This window comes from Rhinolophus hipposideros (genome assembly GCF_964194185.1).
Source record: "Rhinolophus hipposideros genome assembly, chromosome: 24".
NCBI lineage: Eukaryota > Metazoa > Chordata > Mammalia > Chiroptera > Rhinolophidae > Rhinolophus > Rhinolophus hipposideros.
This window is the reverse complement of record NC_138070.1, coordinates 22,223,831-22,236,096: the sequence shown is the minus strand read 5'-3', so window position 1 is coordinate 22,236,096 and position 12,266 is coordinate 22,223,831. Positions and strand designations below refer to the sequence as shown.

The window sequence follows — 12,266 nt, the reverse complement described above, 5'->3', positions numbered from 1 at the left end:
TGTCACTCCTGGCCTGCAAATGAAGATATGCCCATACATCTTTAATGGGCTCAAAATCAATTCTATTTTAAAAGGTCTTCTTTTACTGATAGGATCACACTTCCAGGGGCAGGTCTTACACCTTTGCAAATTTTGTTTCCATTTGTAATTGTTTCACTTATTACAGTAAACCTGCATTCTCTTAACAAAAAAAGGTGGTTACTCACATATTTCCACCCGAGCGTGGTTTTGCAGTTTTCACAGTAGATGTCTGCGACAGCGTGTAGGCCAGTGAGGAGGACTCGTTCCTCCGCAGGGCCGCAGCCCACATTCACCCTGCAGGGAAAGAGGTAGGAGCTGCCGGACACCCTCTGCCCTCACGGGGGCATTTCCTCCCCCACCTGGAGGGGGCGCCCCGGCTCCCACCCTGGTCCCGCCTTTCTTGAACCAATAGGTTACCAGAGATGCAGCAGTGTTTCTTCTTAACTCCCCACCATCCCCACCCCCTGCCCACCACCACCTCTTAGAAGGACAGGCCAGGCTGTGGGGAGGGGACTATAGCTCTGCTGTAGCAAAACTCAAAACCTACCACAAATGGGAAACAAACCACAGCATGTATGCGGGAGCTAGTTCCTCAGTTAAGAGCATTATGCTTTCCCCAAACTCTCAGACTATAGATAGAGTTCTTTAAGGTCATGTAAGAGACACTGGGTAATCTAGACCATCGGCGAACACTATGTATTCCAGCTTTGAGTATGTACGGGAGCAATAACTGTGATGACAGCAAACACTGCATGTCTGCAAGGCTAAGGCAGCGATACTCACACAGAATTGAAGAGGTAGGCACGTCCCTGACTTCCCTGAAAGGACTGCAAAGAAGAAAAAAGTTATAAAAGATTTGTTGTGCTATGACAAAAAGTGATGGTGAGTTTTGCATTTTGGAATGACAAGTGGAGAAGCTGGGTTTCAGGTCATGGACCTGGACATGAGTTGAAGGGTTGCCTTGCAGAGCATGAAGGGGCTGCACTCAGGGCCCTGAGCAGGACAAGCGTCTTCCCGAAAGGAGGGCCCGGGGCATCCCAGTGCTCCTACAGCCCCGGGGGGCTGCCCCGCTGTTCTCACTCGATCCACTAGGACAAGATACACAGACCACATCTGTCAGATTTTAGGGGCAAGAGGGCATTTCCAAGCTTTTCCACCGAAATAAAAATTGGTCACTGCCTAAGATGGCCCCTTACTTGGAGGAAAGGACCTTCTAGTGACAGCTCACCCCAGGAAAGAGTTACAAGAAATACCTTGTAGCATATTCATGTATTCTAAGATGACTAAGGAGGCAGAATAGGGGATTTGTACCTCCCTGACATAATTGGGTCATAGCTCCCGCAACCCTCACTCTCACAGAACAAGAGGGGACACCAGCTGCAGGGAGTCATCTGCTCCGATTCCAGGCTCAAGACCAAATAAATGGAAAAGACAGACCACAAAAATAATCAATGAAACACAAACCAAATCAAGAACTTGTCTTTGGTTGTTTCACCTGAGCAAGAAATAAACCTTCGTTTTAAGCCACTGAGATTTGGGGTTCTTTGTTATTGCAGCAGAACCTAGCCTGAGGTTAGCAGTGTTTTGGCTTAAATATACAGCTTTCAGACTTAAAAAAAAGGATCTTCCCTTATGTGACTTCCTAGAATTAGGAATCCTACTTTATGTCCAATTTAACAATCACCTTATGGACTTTCCACACATCCCTTTCAGGCTTCAATTTTCTAGACTGATTTTCCTAGTTCTCACCTATTCTGCGATTCCTTATTTCTTACACAGGGTTTAGATCCATGATGTGACCAGATCTGTGGTTCAGATTCAGGCCACGGGCTGCCCACAGCAGGGCTCTGCAAACTTCTGTAAATTAGGACCAGATGATAAATATTTAAGGCTTTGCAGGCCATACAGCCTCTGTTGCAACTACTCGATTGTGGCACAAAAGTAGCCGCACGTGATAAATAAAACTGCAGAAACAGGTGGGGTGCGAGATGTGGCCTGCAGATACAGTTTGCAAACCAGAAAGACCTTCTAACAGTCAGACCTGCCTACACCACGAAGGATCCCTTGGGCCAGGGGACTGCTTGTTGGTGCAAAGATGGACCCAGAGGCTGATGAGCCCCTCTCAGGACAGTACCTCTAGTCTCCTGTGAATTGAGTTCTACTCTCCGTGGTACGTGCCATGGCATAACAATGTAAGGGAGAACAAGCAGCTGTTTACTTTATCACCAGCTGAAACACAAGTCTGATGCCTCTTGGCAGCCCATGTGCTTGGAGAGTTTAGGTTCTCAGCACCCTTTCATCCTGAAACGCTCACTCAATGTCATGACTGTTTCCACGTAGCAGGCCTCTGCTCTTGATGTAATTTAAAAAACAGCTTAATGGCTTTAAGGTTCTTTGAAAGAAGCAGCTCAAATTCCTTTTGGCCCACCTCATGATGGATCCACTGGCATGCTTCAGAACAAAGACCATAATGGTGCCTGCCACTGATGCCTGCTCAGGTGTCACCGGCTCAGCGAGGTCGCCAACCCACAAAGCTCCAACCCAGAGGCCTCGGAGCAGCTCAGCCTTAGAAAGCAACCAAGAAAATAGGTGCCTGAGGTACTTCCACTTCTGACCTGAAACTTCTGAATGAACAATGGAGACACAGAAGCAATGAGAGAACAGAAAGTCTGCCTTGTTTAACAGTTTTTATTTTAGATGATGAATGGAAATGAGACAGCCCCTCATTGTTACCTAGTTAAAACACAAGTAGATAAACGTTCTTCTGAGTGAAATAAGAAGACTAAGCGGAGATTCCTGAAAGGAACAACTTCCTGATGGACTTTGTTTTCAAACGAGCTTGAAGTTCATGCAGCCCTGGAAGGCAGACTTGTGAGGATGAGTGGGGGTCAAGACCTGTGAGGATGAGTGGGAGAGGACTGTCACTGTTTCCCAGGGGAGCATTTACTCATCCACTATGCTGGGAGTGTTATAAATGTTCATAAGTGGTTCATTATCAACATTACACACTACTTGCTAATAAAGTGCTCAACTTAATACGGAAGATTCATGCTCTTCTTTTCACATTTACCAGGCTGCTCCCCATCCGGCACAGGGCGCCCACAGTTTGTCTCCTGGGCATTTTCCTGAAAGACCCCACGTCCCCCATGATAGCCTTTTCTTCTGTTTTCTTTTTTTTCATTTATAGTTAACATTCAATATTATAGCCTCTTCTTCTTAACCATTCTGAGTTTTAAAAATTCTTAATTCCTTTACTATTAAACTATTTCCACAGATTTTCTAGACTTCCTTTGTTCCTTCAGTGTCTCTGCTTTCACACTAATTTTACTGCTCTGACAAGTAACTGACTCATCTTGCTCTTCGTGATATCTGGGAGTCCCAGCTGCCCGGCCCTCCAAACCCACCCACTGTGTAAAGATCACAACCCAAACCGTGATGCAGCCACGCACAAAACTGTCATCAACACTGCCCAGAAGGCTCTAGACTTTTAGGACACAGTAAACCCAGGAAGCCATGTGATAGTTCAATACCCATCCACTAATTAGGTATGATAATCATTGTTAAGGGTATCTAGTTAATTTTTAGACACAAACCACTTGCCTTAGAGATCAGCTCGTCATGATTGGCCAGGTGGGCTCTGCAATGGACACAGCTGTACGTTCGGTGACAGTTTGGCAGATAAGCTTGGAAAGTTTTGGATTTTGTCATCTTCACCATCTCTGCTGGGCACTCCTCGCTCAGCTCTGGGCTGGCACTGGAAGAATTACGACTCTGCTGTGCTCTCTGACAGAAGAAACACTGGAATATGCACGCAAGAGCCGTTGTTGTTCAGAGGGCGTGTGGCACTGTCCACACAGCTGGGACGAGAGAAAAATGTCACAATCTGTCAACAAATCAAGACATAGAGCGAGTTACAGAGAGAATGAAATACATCGAGAAGGTATGTTTAGGATGGATGTATTTTGAAGAATGGGGGTGTAGGGGATGAGGGTGGGCAGGACTAGAAGTTAAAGATCTAGTTCTTTAATATTAATTGTACGTAAAAAGAATACAAATACTTAATCCCCATTTAACCACTCTAAATTTAGTTGGAAGTGGCAGGTGAACTACTCTTACATACAAATAATTTGAGAAAAATATTTCATCAGATACACCTTGTATCAAGTGTGGTTTCAGGAAATGTGTACGGAAAAGCACTCAACAAGGCCCCTGTCAGAGTGAGGCCAGCAGGAGCACTGGAGACATCTTGTCCCAAACGATGGTATTAATGACTCAAAGCAACATGACATTTATGAATATGAGTGATGATCCACTATTAATTAATCTTAAGAAATTACGTATCAGTCCAGAAATGAACCCTTGCATTATGGTCAAATGATTTTCGACAAGGGTGCCAAGACCATTCAATGGGGGAAGGACAGTCTTTTCAACAAATGCTGCTGGGAAAACAGAATATCCACATGCAGAAGAATGAAGTTGGACCCTCACCTTACATCACATACAAAAATAAACTCAAAATAGATCAGAGACCTAAATGTAAGAACTAAAACTATAAAACTCTTAAAATATAGTGAAAATTTTTATGACATCGGATTTGGCAGTGACTTTTTGAATATTACACCAAAAGCACAGACATGTATGTAGCTTTATAGAAAGTGAGAAGAAAATGGGGGCAGAGACACTATTCTGAAAAGATAATGATTAAAGATTTTCCAGAATTGAAGAAAGACACCAATCCACAGACTTAGAAGTCCATAATTCCAAGTAGGATAAATAAAAATAAAGCCAAACCTAGTCACATAACAATGAAACCGTAGAACACTACAGAAAAAGAAAAAAAGGGCCGGTCCGGTGGCTCAGGCGGTTAGAGCTCCGTGCTCCTAACTCTGAAGGCTGCTGTTCGATTCCCACATGGACCAGTGGGCTCTCGACTACAAGGTTGCCGGTTCAACTCCTCGAGTCCCGCAAGAGATGGTGGGCAGCGTCCCCTGCAACTAAGATTGAACACGGCACCTTGAGCTGAGCTGCCGCTGAGCTCCGGATGGCTCAGTTGGTTGGAGCACATCCTCTCAACCACAAGGTTGCCGGTTCGACTCCCACAAGGGATGGTGGGCTGCGCCCCCGGCAACTAGCAACGGCAACTGGACCTGGAGCTGAGCTGCGCCCTCCACAACTAAGACTGAAAGGACAACAACTTGAAGCTGAACAGCACCCTCCAAAGCTAAGATTGAAAGGACAACAACTTGACTTGGAAAAAAGTCCTGGAAGTACACACTGTTCCCCAATAAAGTCCTGTACCCCTTCCCCAATTAAAAAATAAAGTCTTTAAAAAAAGAAAAAGAAAACAAGTATCCAAAAGGGGAGGGAAAAATCATCTTTCAACAGAACAACTTCCCAAGAGAAACAAGGGAATCCAGAAGGCAGTAGGGAAAGGTATCTTTAAGGTTCTGAAAGGTAATTAACTGCTATCCCAGAATTCCATATCCCGTGAAAATATCTTTCAAGAACTTGGGAAATGATATTTTTCAGACAAAACTGACTCAAGAAGAAATAGAAAGCCTGAATAACCCCATTAACGTGAAAGAAATGGAATCACTGGTAAAATGTTTTCTACACACACACGCACGCACACACGCACGCATGCACGCACACACACACGCACACACATACACACCCCAACTGAAAGGCCCAGAGAGCATCACTGGTAAATTCTAAACTTCAAGGAAGGAAAAATTCCAATCTGACACAAACTCTTCCAGAAAAGAGAAAGAGGGAACCCTCTCCAACCATCTAATGCAGCCAGCTAAACCTTGATCAAGGCTGTATGTGAATGAAATTCACTATAATTTTCTTTTCAGGAACCAAGATGCAAACATCCTAAATAATATTACTGAACAGAATCGAATACCATTTTAAAAGGATGACGCAATTAAGTTGACGTTATCACAGGAAAACAAAATCATTTAACACTAAAAAATCTGGTTAATATATTCACCACCTATCGTTCTCTTAATCTGTTTATCTCAAAGATGCAGAAAAAGCATCTGACAAAATTTAACATCCATTCACAATTTAAAAAAACATCCATGCCGAATAAAACTATAAGGGAACCTCTTTACCTGTTAAGAGTTATCTACTAAAAAACCCATAGTAAACATCACACTTAATGGTAATACTTTAGAAAACATTCTTTTTGAGATCAGGAAAAAAACCAGGGTGCCTTCCACACAAGAGTGTAATAGTACAATGTACCTAAGAACAAATTCAATGACATGAAACACCTTTACAGAGAATATTATAAAACTTTGAGGGACATTAAGGAAGACTTAAATAAATGGAGAAATAAATGATTAGGACTGAAAGATACTATAAATAAATTAATTCTCCCCAAAGTAACCTTTAAATTAAATGCAATTCTAATCAAAATCCGGGAAGGTGTGTTGGTGTGTGTCAGTGTGTGTGTGTGTGTGCACGCAAGCCAGAGAGTCGGAAAGAGACAGAGAGACTTGGTTCTAAAACTTATCCTAGAGAAGTGTCTGTAGGGGAAGAAAAAGTTTTTCGTACCCTGGCTAGGTCTGAAAATTAAACTGACAAAGAGAGTAAAAGGAAAAGTTTTCTTCTTTCTTTTTTTTTTTTTTTTAAGGAGGGTGCACCTCACAGTGGCCCATGTGGGGATCGAACCAGCAACCTTGGTGTTATCAGCACCACGCTCTAACCAACACCAAGAGGAGAAATTTTACCATGTGAGCCATCCCAAGAAAATGAAGACCAGAAGAGACCAGAGCAGGAAGCATTTATACCTTTTAGACAAAGAATTGATACATTTGTGAAGAACTGACAAAGCAGTGGAGAAGTAACTAGAAAGATAAGGGTTAGTTTAACAAGATTTGTTTATACAGATTTCTTGGCCCCAAATTCCCTGTCTCTGGTGATAAGAACATCTTCATGGAGTTTTATGGCCTGTTTCAGGGCATAAGGGTAAGGCAGAGAGGTCAGAATGATCTTCCTGCTTCTGCCATTTTCTCAAACTCCATCAACTTACGATATTCAATATGCCACGGTGCCACATTTTGGGGTAGTGTGTTATGAATCTTACCATGTCAAAAGATACAAACTGGTGAAGAGCAAGATGGGAGCATGTTCTCTACTGGAGTCTGCCAGAGAGCAAGTCCTGTTATTTTCCACTAGAATCATCAAGACAGTGTGGTACTGGCTCAGGACAGAAAACAGGTCAAAGTGACAGAAACAGACCTACGCCTGTCAGTGCCACTTTTGCTATATCTGGTGTCCGGCCCGAGGCATCCTCTACCTCAGGAGCCTGAGGGCTCCCTTGCCTCTCTCTAAACCACCTGGCCGGGTCCTCACACCCACAGGGAACCAGACCCTCAGATGCCCCATACTCTCTATTCCCAATGCCATTTACCTTTCCTTTCAGTGTTACCACTGCCTGGCAAGTAAGCTCAAGTCTCAGCCCCTCACTTCACCTGTGAGAAGGAAGGGAGACACCAGGCAAAGCAGCGGGCTCACCAGTGTCAGAGGGAACTGGGGTCTCCCCGTCGCTGATGTGCTGGTGGACAGAGCTCCAGGGGAGCAGGGGAAGAAAATAGCTCAAAAAGATGCAGAGCGGGCGGGCCGGGTGGCTCAGGCGGTTAGAGCTCCATGCTCCTAACTCCGAAGGCTGCCGGTTCGATTCCCACATGGGCCAGTGGGCTCTTAACCACAAGGTTGCTGATTCAACTCCTCAAGTCCCGCAAGAGATGGTGGGCTCCGTCCCCTACAACTAAGATTGAACACAGCACCTTGAGCTGAGCTGCCACTGAGCTCCTGGATGGCTCAGTTGCTGGTTGGAGCGCGTCCTCTCAACCACAAGGTTGCCGGTTCACCTCCCGCAAGGGATGGTGGGCTGTGTCCCCTGCAACTAAGATTGAACACGGCACCTTGAGCTGAGCTGCCACTGAGCTCCTGGATGGCTCAGTTGGTTGGAGCGCGTCCTCTCAACCACATGGTTGCCAGTTCACCTCCCGCAAGGGATGGTGGGCTGCGCCCCCTGCAACTAGAAAACGGCAACTGGACCTGGAGCTGAGCTGTGCCCTCCACAACTAAGACTGAAAGGACAACAACTTGGAAAAAAGTCCTGGAAGTACACACTGTTCCCCAATAAAGTCCTGTTCCCCTTCCCCAATAAAAAAAAAAAAATCTTAAAAAAAAAAAAAGACGCACAGCATGTTCATGCGCCCTGCTGTGTCCAGCCAGATAGAATCCCAGGAGGGGGGCATGCGTGGGGACATCAGCGTCCATCAAAGAAAAGGAAATGCAGCAGCTCCCACAGAGCCTCATAGCTACAGCCAGCACTATTCTAAGCAGCTGAATCTATGAAAATCAAATGAATTAACAGCAGCCCTAAGAAACTTAGTCCCACTGTGCAGACAGGGAAATTGAAGCCTAAAGAGGTTAGTCAATTTGCCAAGGTTGCACAGCTGAGGTGCTAGGTTTGAAGCCAGACAGTCTACACCTTGGACCACTGTGCTTATAGACAGGTGGACAGACGTGAACTTTACTCATTGATGCAAATTAAAGGCACACTGATATTTGCCTTACAACCTAGCAGGTTGGCAAAGATTTTCAGAACGTTGGTAACACCACTGGCTCTGGTGCAGCCATTTGGTAACACCCATCAGTGCTGCCAGGTACACACCCCTGGACCGAGGGTCCAGCTCAGGCCTTTTCCTCCAGACTGACTTGCACATGTGCAAAATAACTGCGTGTTACAATGTTGCTTATAATAACAAAAGACTAGAAACCACAAGTCTAACCCAGAGACTGGCCAAAGGTCCTGATACATGAATCAGAAATAGTTCCAAGGTGGGACCTCAGGCTGAAGCTAGGAAGGACAGAGAAGGTGACTTCCTTTTCACTGTCTGCTTTTTTTGCAACTTTTGATCTTGACACCAAGTGTATGTACTGATGATTCAGACTCTCAAACACAGTACATGCACACACAGGCGTGGAAAGGCCTAGAAGGATTTGCATCAAAGGGTGACAGTAAGGGTACAATTTGCCTTTGGCAGTACCAGCTCCACTTCACACACACAGACTTCCTTCCTACTTGAATTACAGGATGAAAAGCTTTCCCCCACATTTCAGGAACTGCAACCTTGATGGACCAGTGGATCCACTGGGAGGGGCAAGAAGACACCTTCAGTCCTATCACCTACATGGCTGTCCTTAGCCAGTCACCTCAGCCCTCTGCGGAGTCCACTGCCCCTGCCTCTCTGGAGAACCGGAGGGGTCTGGGCCCCTGCATCGCCCAGTGGCCGGGACACCTCTACCCTCCACGCTCTCACCCTCAGCTCTCATCTTGCCTGTGCTCTGGTCCTCCTTCCGTGTCGAGACGACTGATTAATGAGTTTGCACTTTCTTTGGGAAGAACCTTCAATACATTCTTCTTTATTTCTCCCACTAGTAACAAAGTTTCCCAGTGTGGCCCTGGGACACATCCTAGCAGAGGCTGCTTGCCTCCTTGCTAACAAGAAGCGGATAGATGCAGGAACTACACATGCAAGGCTGGCCTTCTTTCCAGTTGCCAGGATTGGGACTGGACAGAAGCAGGAGGAAAGAGATTGGGAATCTTAAACTATTAGTCACATACTAAATACAACAAACACTCCAAGCCCTGTGTTGGTGCAAGGGAAAAGGGAAAACCTGAAACAAGAGGAATCAAAAAGGGGGCCAGTGCTCAGGGAAGGGTGTGATGATGCTGGGAAGACAGGTGGCATTGTGGCATTTGGCAACAGACAGGTTGTCAGCAGTGAGGGTTGGATAAGGCTGAAAAAAGACTCAACTGAAATTGTGCCACAAATTTAGAGGCTAAGCTGTTACCTTTTCGTAAAATGGGAGTAATACGCAATTCACAAGGTGGCCCAGAGAATCACACGAGAGGTCATGCATTGTTACAGTATGGCAAAGAGTAAGCACCTCACGAAACCCACAGGGAACCCTGGTCTTAGTTCTGAGGCGCAGCAGGTGCCAGAGAAGGAGTCCCCTCCCGGGGCATGGAAATCAGTGGGTTGGCTCCAGGATTTCCATTTTACTCTCAGCAGTAGATAGGTTTTCCTCACGCAATGCCTTCTTCTCTGTCACAACTCAAAGGCAGGCCAATTCCATCTCATCCTCTTGATTTCTTTCGGAAACCTACTCATACTGCCCGACCCAGAACTCTTAGCCCTCCAGTGACTTGGCTGTTCAGAACTTTCTCCAACCTCTGCTAAAATCTCTTGTCCAAATTCTCCCTAGAGGTTTTGTTGATTAGCATATCTAACTACTTTTCTAAAAATTTTAGACCAAATAAATCTCGAGTGAAGAGTGTCAGAGAATGGTTTTAAAGCAGAGGGACTTCTATTGCTGCTTTGTATTTTCAATTATTTTCCCTTTATCAGTCGTCTAGGGATAAAAATAGATTAAAACTACATGGCAGCCGCGGCCCCCTGCATTCCCAACCCTGTCCCTTGACACAGGGTCTTCATAGACTTAGTGAAGACAGGCGGAATCAAAGACAGACATTTTAGGAACACCGCTCTCAACGTGTAAAGAAAAAACTTTACAAATTTTTGTGCTTCAAAATGGAAAGTCTTAATGTCTGGAAGTTAGTTAAAGGAATGTACCCATGTCAGTTGTTAATTCGGCCAAATGTAGGATGGTAACAATGGGGAAACACTGCGTATGGAGCATTTGGGACCGTCTGTACTATCTTTGCAACTTTTTTGTAAATCTAAAGTTATTCCAAAATGAGAACTTCATTTAAAAAACACACTATTGAAGTGCCCAATACAGGCCAGACCCTGAGCTACATGGCCATGGTACGACATGATTTTGCCCTGGTCCTAGTTCTGAGGGGTTCCCACAAGACACCTGTACCCTGTGAGATGCAAGGCAAGGGAGCATGAGCGTCTAGGAGAGCCTCAGTATTAGCCTTCTTCAGACATTCCGCTATTGTCACCCAAGAGCCCATGGCTGGGGGAGAGGGAACCAGTGTAGGATTATGAAACCCAGTAACACTGGGATCCAGCACAGTGCCTGGCACCCGGCAAGGGCTCAACAATCCTGTTACCTCCACTAGAACAAAGGCTGGAGGATGCGCAGGTGATAGGAAGGGGAGGGGCAGCTTGCTCAGGTGAGGCACCTGAAAGGCTTCCCCCAAGAGGCAAGCCTCGTTTGAGGCCTGGGTAGCCTAAGCTGGGAAGGGTTACTGGTTGATGGAAACAATAACATTCTTGGCAAAGGAAACAACAGGTTAAGGTGTGCATGTTTTGGACACAAAGAGGAAGAAGAAATGCAACTGAACAGAAAAGGCTTGGGGGTGGGGAAATTGATGTCTTCCAAAGCCATTATCTAAAGCGGAATCCAGCCTCCTGCCATCCTAGAACTCAGCACGTAATTTGTCCACCAGAGGTGCCAATTAGAGGCAGGCTTCGGGGAGGAGGACCCTACTTAGCAGTTCTCCGAAGCCAAGGCTTTTGCAGGCTGTGCTTTATTAGAGACTAGTGCCACAAGTGGTGAACTAACACGGAGGGCAATTCGTTTTAGTCACGATCTTCATGTGGGCAACTTGAAAACGTTTCCCCCTTTTCATAATCGTTCTCATTCCTAGGAAACCTCTTTTGTCCTCATTTCCCTCCCCTCTCGCGACTTTTTTTTTTTTTTTTTTTTTTAAGAGGGAAAAGCCTGTTACCACGTAGCTCATTCTCTCGGTACATTTCCCATGGCCGCGTCGGGAGGGGGCGGGGAGGAGGGAAGGAAAGGTGGAAAAAAAGGTTTAGGTTTTATGGTCTTCTCCAAAACGGAGTGCAGCGAGTACTAACAAATCAAATAATCAAACCAGGAGGAAAACCTCTACAGGTGCGGTCCGCTCGCGCCCCGCCCACCCGCCCGGACGCCCAACAGGTGCCTCGGGGCCCCGCCCGCAGCCGCAGGCTCCTCGGGTCGCCACAAAGTAGCCGCCCGCGCAACAGCGTCGAGGCCCGCCCGTACTCACGGCCGCTCGGCGGTCCGCGCCCCGGCCCGCAGCACCCATCCAGCCCGGGCCTCGGTCGGCGCGGGATCGGCTCTCAGGCGACCCCAGTAGGGCCCGGGACGCGCTGCGGCCGTTGGCGCCTCCGCACAGCGCGAGACATCCTCCCGCCGCCGCCCCGCGGGCCGCCTGCCCTTTGTTTTGGAGCCACGGCACCGCCGCGCCGCCGTTAACGGCC

At 46.4% G+C, this 12,266-nt stretch overlaps 1 protein-coding gene across 1 annotated transcript in view; it reads right to left on the bottom strand.

Moving 5' to 3' along the window:
- YPEL1 (yippee like 1) overlaps positions 1-12,266 on the bottom strand; it is a 16,570-nt gene extending 4,304 nt beyond the window's left edge. Inside the window, exons 1-4 of the mRNA XM_081036677.1 lie at positions 12,053-12,266; positions 3,622-3,904; positions 805-848; positions 207-315 (exon numbers count right to left, since the gene is read on the bottom strand). Coding sequence (XP_080892803.1) covers positions 207-315; positions 805-848; positions 3,622-3,738 — 270 coding nt within the window. The 5' untranslated portion in view covers positions 3,739-3,904; positions 12,053-12,266. The remainder of the gene's footprint in view (positions 1-206; positions 316-804; positions 849-3,621; positions 3,905-12,052) is intronic.